The 18,667-nt window shown below is 34.7% G+C and overlaps 1 protein-coding gene across 2 annotated transcripts; it reads left to right on the top strand.

Moving 5' to 3' along the window:
* The first annotated feature begins 2,780 nt into the window (after positions 1-2,780).
* Positions 2,781-17,567, top strand: LOC110794101 (uncharacterized). Of its 2 annotated transcripts, none has more exons than XM_056840550.1 (13): positions 2,781-3,110; positions 8,966-9,075; positions 9,158-9,268; positions 9,352-9,409; positions 10,816-10,905; positions 11,750-11,848; positions 12,518-12,603; positions 14,370-14,507; positions 15,475-15,532; positions 15,634-15,748; positions 16,317-16,386; positions 17,061-17,132; positions 17,237-17,567. In XM_056840550.1, the coding sequence occupies exons 1-13, from the start codon at positions 2,921-2,923 to the stop codon at positions 17,354-17,356; spliced, it is 1,317 nt and encodes a 438-aa protein (XP_056696528.1). In that variant the 5' UTR covers positions 2,781-2,920; the 3' UTR covers positions 17,357-17,567. The 2 variants fall into 2 exon arrangements, with proteins under 2 accessions (XP_056696528.1, XP_021854742.1); XM_021999050.2 differs by having other exon boundaries at positions 2,783-3,110; positions 11,750-11,844; positions 12,550-12,603.
* Positions 17,568-18,667: the final 1,100 nt, after the last annotated feature.

Below are 18,667 nucleotides of genomic sequence, written 5' to 3'. Positions count from 1 at the left end.
TCAATTATCCTAAACTTTAACTACAGAATCCTCAACTTTAACATTAGAACCCTCAACTTTAACTCTAAACCCTCAACTTTAACTCAATTATCCTAAACTTTAACTACAGAATCCTAAACTTTAACTTTAGAACCCTCAACTTTAACTCTAAAACCCTAACTTTAACTCTATAATCCTCAATTTTAACTCAATTATCCTAAACTTTAACATCAGAAACCTTGCAACTTTGATACAGATTCAATGATTCACGTGCTTGCAACTTTGAATACAATGTTCTTCACTATTAGGTGAATAACCTTAACTTATTAACAGATTTATAAACTTTAACATTTATATAACAGAAATTAAACCACAAAATTGAAATTGCAGCAAAGAACAAAATCGCAGCAAAGAAGCTATCTGTGCAAAGGAACAAAATCGCAGCAAAAACAAACGATCGTTGAAGAAAAACCTAAATCAAAACACACAAATACAAATTCGAAACAACACAAACAAAACGCGACATAATTGGAAGAATAATTCAAGTAGAACAACTAAAATAATTAAACCTAATTATCAAAATTCGAAAAATCAAAGAAAATAGGTAGAAAACTAACATGGATGAACTGTCGAGGTAAATGTAGCAAAATCGCGAAGAAATTGCAGAAGAAATCGCAAGAAGTTGCGGTTGAAATGAAGAAGAGAGAAATCGCGGTTGAAATCGCGAAGAAATCGCAGCTAAATCGCAGCAGAAATCGCAGAAGAGAGAGAGAGGAGAGAGAAAAGAGAGAACTGGGAAGATGAATGAAGACCAACTGACTACTTCCCCCAATTTGCGTTTCACTTGTTTCACTTCACACGTGCCAATTATTTTGAGTTGCCTAATATGGGCTTGGTGTACAATAATTTATTGTACAACCATTTTAAACAAGATTTTGTGTTTCAAAATATTCTTTACATTTCCTTTTATATTATCACATAAATAACTTAGTATTCTATCAAAATTTGTGTCCAATTATTATTTTAACCAATTAAATTCATTGGGTCATTTAATCTTTCACACTTTCCCAATGGAAAATTAAAATTTTCTCATTTCCCAGTATTAGTATTTTGATAAAAGTGAAAACATTCTAAATAAACGTAATTTATCTTATTTAAATAAAAAATTGAGGAATCTCGATACAAATTAATTAATCGTTGAAACGCATGAAAAATACCAAACGTAAAGAACAAAAAGAGACGGATGGAGTAGTATAATAAGTTTATAAAAGGAAATATTCTCCCAAGTAACCAACATTGTGAAACATCCTAAAAAGAATACGTAACAAACAAAAAGAAACGGAGGGAGTAACGGTTATTTATAACAGCGCGTCTCCTATGAGACCAGTCACACCATCAACTTGATGGTGTGACGAGCGCGAAATCAATAACGTACCTCCCCTAAAACTATAAAAAAAGTAACAGATCTAAACTATATAAGTAACATACCAAAACTAAAAAAGTACCTCCTCTAAAATTATAAAAAAAAAAAGTAACATGTCTAAACTATAGAAGTAACATACCTAAACTAAAAATGTACCTCCCCTAAAACTAATCCGTATAAAAAAAGTAACATGTCTAAACTATAGAAGTAACATACCTAAACTTTAAAAAAGTAATTTATCTAAAATTATAAAAAAAAGTAACATGTCTAAACTATAGAAGTAACATACCTAAACTAAAAAAAATACCTCCTCTAAAATTATTAAAAAAAAAGTAACATGTCTAAACTATAGAAGTAACATACCTAAACTAAGAAAATATCTCCCCTAAAACTACTCCGTATAAAAAAAAGTAACATGTATAAACTATAGAAGTAACATACCTAAACTAAGAAAATATCTCCCCTAAAACTACTCCGTATAAAAAAAGTAACATGTATAAACTATAGAAGTAACATACCTAAACTTTAAAAAAGTACTTCCTCTAAAATTATAAAAAAAAAAGTAACATGTCTAAACTATAGAAGTAACATACCTAAACTAAGAAGGTATCTCCCCTAAAACTACTCCGTATAAAAAAAAGTAACATGTATAAACTATAGAAGTAACATACCCAAGCTAAAAAAGTACCTCCTCTAAAAAAAAAAAATAACATGTCTAAACTATAGAAGTAACATACCTAAATTCGCAAGTGTGAACTGATCTCACCATCAGTTGATGGTGAGGACAGTCTCATATAAGAATTTGGGTATTTATAAAGAAATTACGGAGTAACTCAGAATTTCTCGTCTACTTTTGGACCCGTAAACGGCCCCTACAAAATGTTTATGAAATGTACAAAAATTAGTCCGCCTTCCAGCCAAGGCCAACACAGCTAGAACCAAAACCTGACATCGCCTCTAAAAAAAAAAATAACATGTCTAAACTATAGAAGTAACATACCTAAATTCGCAAGTGTGAACTGATCTCACCATCAGTTGATGGTGAGGACAGTCTCATATAAGAATTTGGGTATTTATAAAGAAATTACGGAGTAACTCAGAATTTCTCGTCTACTTTTGGACCCGTAAACGGCCCCTACAAAATGTTTATGAAATGTACAAAAATTAGTCCGCCTTCCAGCCAAGGCCAACACAGCTAGAACCAAAACCTGACATCGCCTCTAAAAAAAAAATAACATGTTTAAACTATAGAAGTAACATACCTAAATTCGCAAGTGTGAACTGATCTCACCATCAGTTGATGGTGAGGACAGTCTCATATAAGAATTTGGGTATTTATAAAGAAATTACGGAGTAACTCAGAATTTCTCGTCTACTTTTGGACCCGTAAACGGCCCCTACAAAATGTTTATGAAATGTACAAAAATTAGTCCGCCTTCCAGCCAAGGCCAACACAGCTAGAACCAAAACCTGACATCGGTTCTCCAAATCGAAGCAAGCTTCGCATCAATCGCAAAGATGAGCAGCCAAATTCCAAATCCAACTCAAAGTGATGATGCTGAAGATCCACTGATCAAAGCTGCAATAGCGACTGATAATCTTTACAAAATTAGGGACACATTTTACCCACCAAACCCAGATGATAAAATTTCTAAATTGCAGCAAGATTCTCAGAAGTGTATCGACCTGCTCGATTCTATACAACTTGGTACTGTTTTGCTCCTTTATCATTTCATATGATACTTCCATGCAGTATTTCATAAGTTGGGTTCACTAAATATCAAATTTCTTGTTAATTTTACTTGGGTTTTCGTGTTTACTATCGAATTCATTTACCTTTGAAGTTTTCTTTTTTGTAGAAATCGGTGTGTGAATTTATGATATGATGAGCAATGACGTTTCTTGGGTTAATGACTTCGTGGTTCATAATATTTTTTGATCCAAAGCATGATGCAGCAGAGTTTGATTCTTTGTAACGTGTTCTAGTGGCAGTGAAATTAGTGGCACTGAAGTTTGATGTGGAATAATACTTTAGTAATGATAGGCACAGGGCACAATTTATATTGTGCTCGCTAAATATGGTTGATTTATGGCGAAATTTGCTATTTACATGAGGAAGCTGCTTTAGGGCAATTGTTTTTCTTTATGTGAATGTAAGTACAGTGACAACTTAGAAGCATCATTGACAGCCTTTCATTGAGATTCAATGACTGCTATCAACCCATCATGCACATCGATAAGTGTGTACTAGCATATTTTGGACTACAACGAAATATGCCCGGACTTGTGTTTGGCACTTGACAGCACAAAGTGTGTCCATTGTCCTGGCTTTTACATGCTATGTACGAATTGTGATGTTGTTAACTAGGCCACATGGCCTTTGTGAGTCTGTGTTTGCTGCATTTAAGTGGTCGTCATAGTCTTTGGATATGAAGTACTAGTGTTATACGCACGCATCGCGTGCGAAGATGAGAAACAAATTTGTGTTATTACATTTAAACCTGAAATAACATGTAAAAATATAATATAAATGCGATGCATGCGAATATATGAAACTGGTAAGTTAGATAGAGCCGAACGCATATAAATAGATTGATTAAAATGGTAAGAATTTATTTAAGGGGCTAGATTGATTAAAATGCTTCTTTGGGCTTTTTCTATTGGGTAGGTTCAAGTTGTCATTATATTCTCTATTCTATAAGTGTGGAGGGTATTTTAGTAATCCAAGGGGGACACCAAAAGTGGATTTTCTAAAATAACCTCAGCTCTTCACTTATATAATAGAGATTCACCAAAAGTTGGGTTTTTTATTTAATTATGTAAGCTTTTGTCAGCATATCAACTTCTTGGAAATTCAGGTGCCTCTGTTCCCAATACATTTTGTTTCTAGAAACTTAATGTAGTTTATAGGTTGGTCGGTTTTCTGAAGATGATTGGAAATAGTGGTGGAACTTCAAGTGACTTTGCAGAAGATTTGAACCATCCATTTCTTGTTTAGGTGAACTTGCTTAGCAATAATGCCTAAATTTTGACATTCACGGGTAACGATCTAACAGATCTTTTGTATTTGATGACGCAAAAACTTTATGGTAGGGCTAGCCTCCTTAGGCTTGGTGGAAGTTATGCTCTTGATTAGAAAGGAAAGAAATGGAAATAGTGATTTATTGTCTGGTGTAATGGGTAGAATTTTGGAGAGGTCTTTTTGTTTAGCTAAATCAGTTTGAGAAAGGTTCTTGTTATGTGGATTCATTTTTCTTGGGTTAATGACTTTGTGGTTCATAATATTTTTTGATCCAAAGCATGATGCAACAGAGTTTGATTCTTTGTAGCTTGTTCTAGTGGCAGTGAAATTAGTGGCACTGAAGTTTGATGTGGAATAATACTTTAGTAATAATAGGCATAGGGCACATTTTATATTGTGCTCGCTCGATATGGTTGATTTATGGCGAAATTTGCTACTCCCTCTGTCCAGGAATACTTGAATCGGTTTGACCGGCATAGAGTTTAATACAAAGTAATTGACTTATTATTTAATTAGATGGTAGTTGATAGTGGGGTATTTTTTAATATAGACAGGGATATGTGTCAACTTTTTAAAGGGGGTAGGGGGGGGTAGGGGGGTAGGGGGAGGGTGCATGGCACCACAAAGTGACATGTGAAGGGAGTATTAATAAAATTTTACCATTTTTGGAAGTGGTGCAAGTAATCCGGGACGGCTTTATAAGGAAAGCGGTGCAAGTATTCTGGGACGGAGGGAGTATTTACATAAGGAAGCTGCTTTTGGGCAATTGTTTTTCTTTATGTGAATGTAAGTACAGTGACAACTTAGAAGCATCATCAAAAGCCTTTGATTGAGATTCAATGACTGCTATCAACCCATCGTGCACGTCGATAAGTGTGTACTAGCATATTTTGGACTACAAATGAAATATGCCCGGACTTGTGTTTGGCCCTTGACAGCACAAAGTGTGTCCATTGTCCTGGCTTTTACATGCTATGTACGAATTGTGATGTTGTTAACTAGGCCACATGGCCTTTGTGAGTCTGTGTGTTTGCTGCATTTAGGTGCTCTTCATAGTCTTTGGATCTGAAGTATTCACCAAAAGTTGGGTTTTTTTATTTAATTATCTAAGCTTTTGTCAGCACATCAACTTCTTGGAAATTCATGTGCCTCTGTTCCCAAAACATTTTGTTTCTAGAAACTTAAAGTAGTTTATAGGTTGTTCGGTTTCCTGAAGATGATTGGAAATAGTGGTGGAACTTCAAGTGACTTTGAAGAAGGTTTGAACCATCCATTTCTTTTTTAGGTGAACTTGCTTAGTAATAATGCCTAAATTTTAACATTCATGGGTAACGGTCTAACAGATCTTTTATATTAGATGACGCAAAAAATTTATGGTAGGGCTAGCTTCCTTAGGCTTGGTGGAAGTTATGCTCTTCATTAGAAAGGAAAGAAATGGAATTAGTGATTTATTGTCTGGTCTAATGGGACTAATGTGATTCATGTTAGCCGACCCCAAAACATTTTGGGACTAAGGCTTTGTTATTGTTGTTGTTGTTGTTGTTGTTGTTGTTCGTTGTGTCTGGTCTAATGGGTAGAATTTTGGAGAGGTCTTTTTGTTTAGCTAGATCGGCTTGAGAAAGGTTCTTGTTATGTGGATTCATTTTTCCCAATTTTATTGATTGGAAGAGGAAGAGAGTTTTTCTGTTCTTAATAAGAAATCAACAATCTCCTTCATCTCTTTTCAAATCCAATTGATGAATCAAAACTAAATATGGGAAATTGATAATGTTGGATGATTTATGGGTGCGGCACATCTTATGCAATATATAAGTCTTTTGGGGAGTTTATGGTCTATTATTTTCAAATTAGGGCCAAATATTAGTTCTAGGAAGTAGTTTTTGCGTAAACTATCTTGTAGTATGCAGGATTGCAGGGTTAGTGAGCTACATATTGGAGCAGCCGTTAGTTAGTTGTGGCCTTGTGGGGGAATAATGGTATGTTTAACAGTATAAGGCAATAGTATGGCTTATATTTGTTTAAATAATGATTTTGCTTTATCCCTTGAAAACCCAAATTACTACTTTGTTTTTGAAGGTTCTGATTTAGGTGCTATCCTATTGTGTTAGAAATATCAGGTAGCACTATTATTTGAATAAGATTTTAAATTTAGTTGTTTACTTTAGAGGTCTTTTGTAAAAAAAATTAGAACTAAGATTTTCATTTACTTTAAGTTCAATTTTAGTAAAACAACCTTATATTAAATCATATTATCTATATTTTCAGAGCTAAGTTGATGAAAGATTGAGATTGCAGTTGCAATGTTTTGTCGCGAATGAAGTGTTCTACAAAATCCCTAGTCTTGGTGAGTGTGGAGGCATTTCAAGTTTATCCCTTATTTAAAATATTTAGCTAAGTGACATAATTAACATAAATAATCCCTCGAAGTTAAACCCTTAGGTTTTTCATTACTAGGTGAAGGTAGGGGTGGACACAACCTAGCTAGACATCAACAAAGCTTGGCTTGTTTAACAATTTTTTATACCAGGTTCGAGTTCGAGCTCAGTTCGAACTTCAATTTTGAGCTTGGGTTAGGCTAAATTGTTAGACTCACAGTTTGGGTTTGAGAAAGGCTCAAATTGGCTCATTAGCTGCTTGAGCCGAACTATTATTTGAGTCCGACTTTATGTTGACCTTAACAAAATAATCTTATTGTGTTAAATAATTGGACAAATTATTTTTTACCACCTACAAAAATCGAAAAATTATTTTTTACCACCTAAAAAACTAAAACTTGTATTTACCACCTAAAAGAAAATTATAACTTGTTTTTTACCACCTGAAAACGAAAAAATAGATGAAACCTTTATGTGTGGCTACCTAATTCAATTTACCTCCAATTTTTTACAAGCAGAGGAAGAGAAGAGAGTTAAATACAAGAAATCGTGGAAGAAGAGAATATATCAGAAATATTACCGTTATTGTGGCCCCCAATAACAATTTCATCTATTTTTCCATTTTTTAGCTGGTAAAAAACAAGTTTTGAATTTTTTTAGGTGGTAAAAACCAAGTTTTCGTTTTTTTAGGTGGTATTGTGGTAAAAAACAATGTTTTTTTAGGTGGTATTGTGGTAAAAAACAATTTTTTGTTTCTTTTAGGTGGTAAAAAACACTTTATCCAAAATAATTAAATGCAATCAATTGGAACTGACTTATAAGTTATAACTAGGGAGATATGGTATACAATTGATACCTGGAGTTAGAAATCTTGATATGACAATTCAAAGAGTAAGAATGCAAATAAACGAAGAAGGTAAGATATATAATACACGCTGTAGTTACGGAGATATGGAGAAATACATATAATTAGAAAATTATTTTCTTTTCTCTTCTTAATGATGCGAAAGTCAATGGATTCTATGATAAGATTTTTTGTAACTTTTTTATAAAGGCTCGCGAGCTTTCGAGCCGAACACTATAAAGTTTGAGTTCAGCTCGTTTATTATTCGAACTATATTTTTTCACTCGAGCTGGGCTCCTTTATAAAAGAACCGAACTCGAACCAAACTTTTACCGAGCCAATTCCGAACTGTTCACGAACAGTTCAGTTCGTGTCCACCCCTAGGTGAAGGTAATTAAAACTATAACGTCTATAAGTCTTACGGGTTTATACAACAACAACAACAAAGCCTTAGTCCCAAAATGATTTGGGGTCGGCTAACATGAATCGTCGTAGGAAATCGTCATTATCACCAATCAAACCAGAAGGGAGTCTTACGGGTTTATTACTTTTTAAAATTATTTTACCACTTGATACTATCAAACCTGTTGGGGAAACTTCTTTATTATTTAGATTACTGTCCTTTAACTACAGGTTTACTCCATCCTAGGACCTCTAGATTTTCAAAATCTCTTTTACTTTCTACTGTTCTCTTCTTTGGTAACAAAGTATTGCTGAGCTCAGAAGTGTACTCCAGGACTTCCTGTGTTTTCTGATTGAGGGCTGCCTTACATAAGCAAAGAAACACAAGTGCAATTTACAGCTCTAGGCTTAAAACCAGTATGAAAGAAGTTTCTAACAGCAGCATAAACTTTTTAACCAAATGCCTTCTTAAAGAACACTGAATTAAATCCATCAATAAGCTCCAAGAGCTTTAGCGAGTGAACCCTTGTACATCTTCATTTCTGGACTTCCTGTTTCCTACTTCGCTACGTTTTAGGAACAGAATATTTATGCATTGCTCATTGCAGTGTATTTTAATAGTCTAGCAGAAAACAAATATTCTGTTTAAAACTTACAACACAAGGATGGTCTTAAGGTCATGCACGTTTAACCTGAAAAGCAAAAAGATTATAATGAAAATATTGGAAATCCTATCAAGGAGATTCCTTACAATCTGAATGGTTCAGGTACATTCATGAAATATTTTCTGTGGACATGGTATTTTGATATAATAGTTATTGAATTAAAATTAATTAATTATCACAGCTGTTACTTACTGTACCCATGGCATGTTTGTCAAAATTCATATTAGTTATTTAGTGCAAAGTATTCTTTTGCAGAGTTTAGGAAATCTGCTATTCAGCGTGCAAGTTATGAACATTTGAAAGGAAAAGTGTTGGATGTTTTTCCGGACTACAAGAAAGAGGCTGAAGACCATCTTTCAAAAGCTGTAGGTTACGGTTGCATATAATTGGCCTAATTTTTTTTTTTGGTTGTATATTGTTCATATTAACCGTTCATTTTCTCTTCAGGTTAAGTTGAATCCGTCTCTCACAGATGCCTGGCTATCTCTAGGGAACTGCTTTTGGAAGAAAGAAGATTTAGTTTCAGCCAAGAACTGTTTTAATCGTGCATTAAGTAAGGTAATATCTGCAGTTACTTTGCTGGTCTCTTTCTAAAAAAGATGATTTGGTCTAGTTGTTAACTGTTAACGCAATCTGTACAGGGTGCAGACAAAAATGTACTATGTCAGCTTTCGATGCTGGAAAGGAAAATGGCTCAAGGTTTGTGTTAATTCAAACTTCTTCTGTTGTTTTGTTTCTTTGTCATATATTTCAATTTTCAAGTTTTCACTTTGGAGCTTGTGATGATCTTTTGAATGAATAGTTCTTTCGCTGCATCACTAGATTTAAAAATAGATAACTAATTATTTTATTCAATTGTAAAGATTTGCTTTGGATCCATACCACTTGAAGTGAAAAAAGTGAGAATTTGTTTCACGCAAAATATGCTTACTTGGCTTAGGCCTAGGCATGGGAAAATCCAGGTTATTAATAAATTATCATTACCAATGTTTAACAAAGTCCTCCAAAATCTACTCTCTTTTGCCAAGACAGAAGAACACTCATTATTTTTATTGAAAGAACACTAGTTGTTACTCACAAATGATAGAGGTCCATCCAATACGGCTGAGCAATGAACATTAGCAACCCCATTTCAAAGAAAGTGCAATGCAGTAAAATTTCATCATGGTAAAGAAAATGAGAACAACCATTGTAACATACTCAGCAGATCTGGCCTTGACTGTTTCGGATTGTTACAAAACAATGAGCCAATTGCTGACAAGAAACACTGTCAAGCCAGAAGCTAGAATTCTGGAAGGTCACAATTAAAACAACAAAAAACTTAATAGGAAATGCTCTGGGTTCAATCCCATTACTTATTTTCTCCGGATAAAATCACTTAGGCTCTGTTTGGTTTGGTGTAAAACGTTTTGAGTGCAAAATGATTTTCCGTGGAAAACATTTTCCAAGGAAAAACACAATTCCTACCTAGTTTTCTTTTGTTTGGTTCTTTAAAGAATATGGGAGAAGATGGTGAAGATTGGGGAAGAAGGGAGAGGGAGGAAATGAGGAAATGTGGAAAAGTGGTTTCCCTCCCTTTCAAATGGAAAAGGTTTTTCCACCTTTGAGGGAGTTATGGAAAATTGATTACCATCCCTTGTCAAATCAAAGAACGTAAAATGATTAAGAAGAGGAAAATCGTTTTCCAATAAAAACGTTTTATGCCCTACCAAACGGAGCCCAAATGTAAGACTTCACGTAATTACCCAGGCAACAGAGCATCTAAGTCTTCTACAGGCTGTGCCAAGAAGAGTATCGGGTGCAGCCGGTCTTTCCAACTAATTAATGGATTTGGTGAAAATCGTATATGTATAATCCAGACATACCATTTTTCTTTACCTATATCTCATTGCACATCAAAATATCACAGTTTTTGTCATATTATATGCAGGATTAAGTCTTAGAGATAGAGAAATTAACGAGTCACATGTAAACTGGATAAATGCATCAAATATTTAAATGATATATTTTCTTGTGCGTTTCTTTCTCTGCTTAATGTTAGCAAAAAGGTTCATCTGATTTAGGTTTACTAAATGTAAGGTTATGCTATTCTATCATGATTGCAGAGAGTGAAGACAAAGCAGAACTTGTTGACGAGAGTATCCGGCATGCTAAGGAAGCTATAGCTTTGGATGTGGCAGATGGAAATTCCTGGTGTAAGTCTTTAAGGGCTTTCTATTGATTTGGATAATTGGATGGTTGATATATAACTACATTCTTTTTTCTAATTGCGTAGGGGCATTGTACTTTTGTCCTTGATGTGTTTACCTGTACATTTTTTGGGGGTTCTTGTTCGTTTTATTAATGACTAGGGTTATGCACGCGATGTGTGCGTGGCATTTTATATAAATATTGTACTTTTTTAGACAAAGGTCATACGGAGTATGTAATTGCTTAGATAAATGGAAATATTTTATATTTTTGGTTTGGAATTATCTTTTTTCTAGAAAGAGACGAACTAAATTTTCTTTTCACTAAACAAATTTAACACCTTTGTAAGAGTATAATAGATACTTCCTCCGTTTTTTTACTTGCACCATTTGGGTTGGGTACAAAGATTAAGAAAAATTGTAAACATCAAAATTGCCCAAATGATAACAAAACAAAAGAGAGGAAGAAGTTTAGGTAAATTGTTAAATATGAAATGTGAATAAGGATAAAGTGGGTATTTAGTGTGTGAACACACCAAAAAGCACTGTGAACATACTCCGTATGACCTTTGTCTTAAAGAAAATGGTGCAAGTAATGTGTAACTTCCACAAAAAGAAAATGTTGCAAGTGAAAAAAAAAGGAGGAAGTATTTCCTAGAGGGACACCAAAAAGTCAAAAGCTCAAGAGTTCCCTTCTAGAATAGAGATGTTTCAGAAATCCTTGTTGGACATGGTGTGTGAGAATAGTTTTGTAGGGTTTTGCACTTTGTGCATCCTTAATATATTTTATTTATTTAAGCTTGTACCTTCTGAGTGAAGCTTTTTGCAACTCCTCGCTTCTTTTTGCCAGATAACCTTGGGAATGCATGCCTCACAAGCTTTTTTGCATCGGGAGCCTGGGACCACTCAAAACTTTGTCAGTCGTTAAAAGCATATCAGAACGCCGTAAGTATGTGGTTAATAGAACAATAGCCTTTCCCGGATACAATTTATCTTGTCTAAGTTTATCTTGTCTAAATTTTGCATGGGCAACTATGTCACTTTTATTGGATAGTTTTGCAAGTTCATCAAAACTTTATTGAACGGCAATTCTTATTTTCTTGTGTTTCAAATAAAGTAATCAATATGTAGTTCTGTACTTGTAAGATATAATAAATTATCTTTTGGTCAATGAGAACATATAGCTTAGTAAGCCTGAAGACAGCATTGCTACTCTGAACAAATAAATGACCCACTTTGCTGAGTTCGAATGTGAAATTGAATTCAGAATCATTCTGATTTTTTTAAAGTTAATTGAAAGTTATGGTAGTTTAAGTTTATTGAATTTCATGGTAGAAGACCGTTTGCAATAAAATAACAAAATATGTGATATGAATATGCTTGTACCTTATAGTCACAGAATAAACACAAAGAACTGAAGAAGCATGTGATGCCATCTCAGCATGTATTGCTTAATTATAATTTTCACGTCAGTGATATACCGCGAATATGCAAATATTTTATTTATTTTGTTTGAAGTAGATTGTGTAGAAAATATGGTGTAAATGTGTAATAGTTCTTTAATTGTATGGAATCTGATGGAGCCATGGAGGGTCTCAAGTTCTTGACTGTTTACTAGTGTGTTCTGTTGGCTGTGTTTTCACGATTCAGGAGAAAGATGAAAAGATGAAGGGAAATCCTGATCTGTTTTTCAACTGTGCCACAGTAAGTTTAATTTCTCATTTTTTTTCCATTATTTATTTGGATTTAGGACGCTTATGACACAAGAAGAAAGAGCTTCGAACTGGGGTATAATGTAAATTCAGGCCCCACTTTTGAACTTTGCTAAATCCTCATTGGATACTTATTTCCTGAATGTTCGTTTCCTGTTGTCCTTTACAGGTAGCTAACTTCTCTATTGTCTGTTTGGATTCTTTTAGTTAGTAGAATTTCAGAAAAAATGACAAATATATGATAGGTAGACCTTTATTTTTCCTTAGGGGGTGAGTCAAGTGTGGATCTGATGTGTTTCTGCTTCTTGGTTAAGTTGATTGTATGTGAGTTGATTTGTTGGAGTTTCTTTGCGGGATTCACGGCTCGGCTAGCCAGTGGACCATCTTTGTTGAACTCAGTCAAGGGGTCACAACGCTTGCTAGCTTGTTTCTTGTGAATATTCTGAGAATTTTCCATAAGATAGAGGATGATGATAAGAATGCTTGGTATCAGCTGGAAAGGGGAGTGCATGGTCCGCTGGCTGGTTTCCTGTTACAATATGAGAAACCTTATTTTTTTTTCCGTTTTTTTAATGAGATTAATAAAAAGACAAGATTGCCTGCGACCCAGTAGCAGACTCTTAAACAGCTTTTCTGATTCCTGTTATGTTGTCATAAACTATTTTTCATGAATAAAATCCCCTGGTAAGCATTAGCCTTTGATTAGTAGATAGACTGATAGACTTGAACTCTGCCTTTCATGCACTCATGCCATGCCATGCCTGACTGCCTGGTTAGGATTTCCTTAGAAAATGGCAGAACCAGGAATTGTACTTGAAAGAATATAATAATAGTAATATTGAAAATAAAAAAACAAGTGGAATTAGCTGGCATCAAATGAACAAAGAGAGAAAAAAGTAAGAAGTAAGCAATAGTTGAACCCGCAAACACAAAATTTCGGTAATGAGTTTTCCAAATCGTTCCTCTGCCACTGAACCAAAGTCCACAATGCGTAATGCTGTCAAAAAATTTATATATTGTAGGGCGAGCCCCCCTGTCTTTGCCGCTGCTTAGACTAAGTTAGGATCCTAAATATAGCATTTCTTTTTTCACCAACATGTTCTTTGTTTTTTGTAACTTTTTCTTATTAGTAATACTTCGTTTATACCAAAGTCGTAATATTTACAGGGGTTTTACATGGCTTACATCCATACTCTCGCAGACAAGTTATTTGCATCTGCCACAACAAGAACTACGCCATTCAGTACAGTATTAGACACTGTTGTGGGGCCCACCTTCTAGGAAGGGTGACACCTAAGAGGCTATCACATGCTAAGTCCAAGTATAATATATTGATGCACACACTCTAGGTTATTAATTCATTCAGTATATAAATGCAGACCATTGCAACATTCACATCAGATCTAGACACAAGATCATTCTGAAAATCTTGCCTTTGTTCAGTGATTTTTATAACTCCTACCACATATACAAAATTTCAGCTAAAATAGGTCTGATTGAAGTTTCTAGCTGAGATTTGTCTTTTAATATAGCAGTCTGGGCAACTTTCTGCGTTCTGACCATGAGTTCTCTCTAATTCCACACATCCCACTATCCTAGTAGTCCTTGCCTTCTGACTTTCTGAGTACTATCATTGAAAATAAAATTGTTCATAAGCTTTTCATTTGAAGCGGCTTCTCCCATTTTCCTATATATATTTAACTTTTATTGCATCAGATGAGGCTTGACTTCGTGAATACTAAAATGGGTTTCTTTCAGGTGAACAAATATCTTGAGAACTATGACAAGGCACTTAGTGGATTTGAAGCAGCTTGTAAAATTGATCCTGCCCTAAATGGTTCTGGAGAGATCCAGAAAATGGTCGGTCTGCTTGATAAATTGGAGAGCTTACTAAAGGTTATGATCTTTCTTTACTAGTCTCAACTAATTAGGGTAAATGCTATATACATCTGGATCTTTTTATACCAGCAGGATCATTACTGGGTGGTGGTTGCTAATGGTTATGCTCAAGGTGAGTGATGAAACTTTGAGGATGATCCTTCTGTCATTGAAGGGCATAATGATTCTAGGTTGTCTTTCTTTATCTTGAATTGCAATTTACTTTTGGTGATGTTGGTGGTTAAACTTGGTATATATTTATTGAACTTCGTGAGAAGCAAGAACCCAAGTCATTTCTGTGGGTTCCATTTGCAGTTTTATCAAATTTGGGAGAAAGGAGACGTTAGAGATGGCATATGGATTGATTGCTAGGGAAAGGGATAATAGAAGTAGAATCATGGAATTAAAACTCGGCCATTCCGTTACGTTACGGCCGTTCTGTAACCTATTTTGGATTTGCCGTTACGCGAAAACCCGTTACGTTACGGTTTGACAAAAATCACGTCTTTCTCCCCGCGTCGTCCGTTACGTAACGGTGACTCGCCGCGTTAGACGTTTTTTTCTCCGTTACACCGTTCTTTTACATAAATTGACCAAAAATATTTTTGTAATTAGTTATGTAGTTTATGAAACATGATTTTTCTAGCGCTTATTTGTTCACAGAATATAATAGTCACTCATATTAGGATAGATTTGGTTATATTGTCTTGATATAATACTTTTTAGACTAAAAATGTAATAATAAGGCTTAGACATGCTAACGTGGTTTTTTTCAAAAAATTCACACCGCGTTAGCCGCGATCCGTTCTATTCTTCCGTTACAAGCGGTTTCCGCGACAACGTGACCGTTACCGCGAACGCAACCGCATCCGCGTTTTTTTCTATGAGTAGAATATGAATTTTTGAGATATCGAGCTCTTTATTTGTTAGTGTATTCTGTTTAACCTTGATAGTACTGATCACTAGATAACATTTTTTCTAACAGGTACATATCAAAGCTAAGCGTCTTGCTTCTGTTGTATCCTCTGTAGTTGCTGTTGACTGTAAGTTACCTGCCTTATATCGAGAATTTATGTTTCTTTTCCTAATTGTTTCAAGGTTAGATGTTTATAAAAGGACTTAACGACTTGCCATTTTGATTCAGCAAATCTGTCATACAAAAAGTCCACTGTTGATCTTCTGTTTGAAGGTCTGAACAAGTCTACAGCAGTTACTGGAAAAGTGCTTTTTGATGTTAAGCACAATAATGTTGCACCACTGTGAGTCCTCTTCTCAAGAAAGGAATTTTTTTTGTAGTATATGTTTACCAAATGAGATATCTTGTGGAATTTCCTGCTGTTATGAGATCATAGGTTGTTCCCTTTTTGTTGTTCATTAGCTGACCAAGTTGTAATGCACATTGGGTTATCAAATAATAGCAGTGTTCCCTCTGTGCTGGGTAGAAAGGTGGGTGATTGTTCCTGACATGGCTTCATCAGCTTTTGTGTTTGTCTCGCTGGTTAGTGTTTGTGCACGTCTGAAGTGTTGGAAAGCAAAAATGTCTTTGATTAATCTACAAGAAAAGGAGGCGGGCAGGAGGTGTCCCCTCTCTTTCTATGGCCCTGCATATAAAAAGAAGTTGTAAAAAGAGAATCCCACATACAAGTTGCTAGTTTGCGTATAACTTGGTTAGGCTTGGGGGTAAAAGGGTAATTTTGGAGTTCAGATGTCACTGTTGCTTTTCTAGATGGCCCCCTGCCTTGGGGCCATTTTTCACATTTGAAAATTATGTAATGCTAGTGTTCAATCGGCAAGTCATGTATCTAATTTCAATGTACGATTCTGCAGGTATTATGTAGCATGTGATTCAAATCAAATGTGTTTTGTTCTTTCAGTGTATGGGATACAAGACAATGTGGTAAGACACCATTTTTGCAACAGCGGCTTCTGTTTATCTCATGCCTTCACATAAATTTATCTTATTGATGTCCCTTTCAAATATTATACTCCGTAATAGATAAGGGAGAACTTGAAGACTGTAATAATGAATTTATTTTGCTTGATTTGCTACTTTTATTTTTTGGGGGGGCCTGTGAGAAACTTAGTCTTGGCTGTAGCAGGTAAACTTTTTCCCTGGGGTTCGTTAAAAAAATGAGAAGATAAGGGGAAAAATGCTGAGTGAGTCTTAACTCTTAAGTTGCTGCTTGCTGTTACATATAGCTAATGCAAATACACATCTTCGAATGCTGAACGGGTTTAACATTTTTTTTTGTTGTTGAAATGTTCAGAATTTAATTGATTGATTGTCATATTACATTTACTCTACTTATATCAATCAAATTTGGTCAAATATGTCAAGCAAAACAAAAAAGATCTCATTTTCAAGAACACTCATTTTTAACAAACCCACACACCCTATATTGGTTGGTTAGTTGTTTCTTCAGGTCAACCAATGTTGCATAGTCTTCTTTCATCCGAGATTTATTTTATCTAAAATAGTCGAAAATTCCCATACACAACGTACATTACATTCGATTGTTGATGGGATTTTGGGCAGTTGTGAATAATTAAGTACTTCCATGTGGTGAACAGATTAGGGAGGGAGATCAGATAATGTTGCTGGAACCTTGGTACAAGAATGTTTGTTTTTCATGGAAAGGAAAAGTAAGCTTTTAAGTTGTTGTTTTTACTTGTTGCTCTTGCCTTCAACTTCTTGTCCGGCTTTGAATATTTTGTTTTCTTTCATGCTCATCGTGTGATCATTTCAGCATTACTCGTTTAAATCAATTCGCGCTGATTTCAAAGAACAAGTGATGGTGAATGGTAAAGCTCTATCACCAAATCAAGCTATCAGTACATCATTCTACGCACAGCATAAGCCTACTTAAACAGCGCCAAGTTTCTTGGGATTTTGAGTATATATCTGCAACTGCGACTACATGTGGATGCTTCTTAGTTCTCATAGTGACTTGTAATTTTGTACATTGTGTAAACTAGCCAACTTCATTTAGTAAAATTAACATATAGGTGTACTTTAGCTTCCCTATGGTTATTGTTTACATTATCTGCTCATAATCTAATGGGGCATTTTTTTGCTAAGATTTGATGCGCTGTGTGTAATCGAAAAGTGACCACTCATGTTTCATCGAAAGAGTCGAGGCTACAAATCGAAATCAATAATCCGAGAGGGCATTAAGTCCCTCTCATCCCATATTCGTTAGATGGAAGTTTTGTGTTTTACCTTCCAGAAAACATCCGAAATTGTGTTTTACTGCCTAAAAATATATATAAAAAGTTCATTTTACCATTTTTAACGGCAAAGTTAACGGCACCATTAGTGGAGCCCGCCAATTAAGCTTTCCCCTGGGGTGCAAACAAGCCGAGCCGAGTATTACCCTGTTCATGTTCATCTTTATTTATTTTAGGCGAGCTCGATCTCGAACCCGAGCTTTCAACTGAGCTCAAAAATCTATTCAAGCTCGATTCATTTAAGAGATTTTGTGTTCGTAAACAGTTCATGAACGTCTTGTTTGTTAACCGTGTCGAGTTCATAATTGAGCTTTTATCTTAAACGAGCTTTGCACTTTAAAGTTTAACCATTTGAAAACATAATTTTGAATGTCCACAAATTTAGCCGTTTAAATTCAAAATATTTTTATTCTATGATATATTTTGGTTGTTAAAATTAAAGTCAGAATACGATTTTTATCTATGATCATACAATTATGTATGGAAAATTTATTTATGAACACAAATAGATGAACTTGTTCATGAACATAAATGAACGAGCATGCGTGCGTTCATGTTCAAGCTCGTTTATTGAACGAGTTTCAGAAGTTGTTCAAGGCTCATTTATTAAACAAACGAACTTGAACGAGCTTTAACCGAGCCAGATTCAGAATAGTTTATTGAGGGTCTCAGCTCATTAATTTGCACCTACTTCCCCCAATTCTTTACCCAATTTATGCGATTTTCTTTTTTACTTCTTCTCATTCAATTTTTCACCTTCTTCTTTACTCTTAAATTCTCGCCACCCATTTTTGCACTTCAAATCTTCAAATTAAACAAATTAAAAACTTATATTATACCACATACTTAATTTTCTTTTGGAATTTTATAAGGGAAATGCTATGCTAGCCGTTGAAGTGGGTCCAGTAACAATCCGGTTAACTTTGCTTTAATAGGTGGTAAAATAAAAG

This window comes from Spinacia oleracea, chromosome 3 (assembly GCF_020520425.1).
Source record: "Spinacia oleracea cultivar Varoflay chromosome 3, BTI_SOV_V1, whole genome shotgun sequence".
NCBI classification, from domain to species: Eukaryota; Viridiplantae; Streptophyta; class Magnoliopsida; order Caryophyllales; family Amaranthaceae; genus Spinacia; species Spinacia oleracea.
The sequence above is the reverse complement of the archived record's forward strand: the minus strand, read 5'-3'. Positions and strand labels throughout refer to the sequence as shown.

Bases quoted from the DNA above. Each gene is read 5' to 3' on its own strand.
- LOC110794101 (XM_056840550.1), top strand. From the start codon at position 2,921: ATGAGCAGCCAAATTCCAAATCCAACTCAAAGTGATGATGCTGAAGAT. The intron at 10,906-11,749 runs GTAAGTCTTTAA...TCTTTTTGCCAG, and splicing joins GGCAGATGGAAATTCCTGGT to ATAACCTTGGGAATGCATGC. The intron at 15,749-16,316 runs GTGAGTCCTCTT...ACGATTCTGCAG, and splicing joins CACAATAATGTTGCACCACT to GTATTATGTAGCATGTGATT.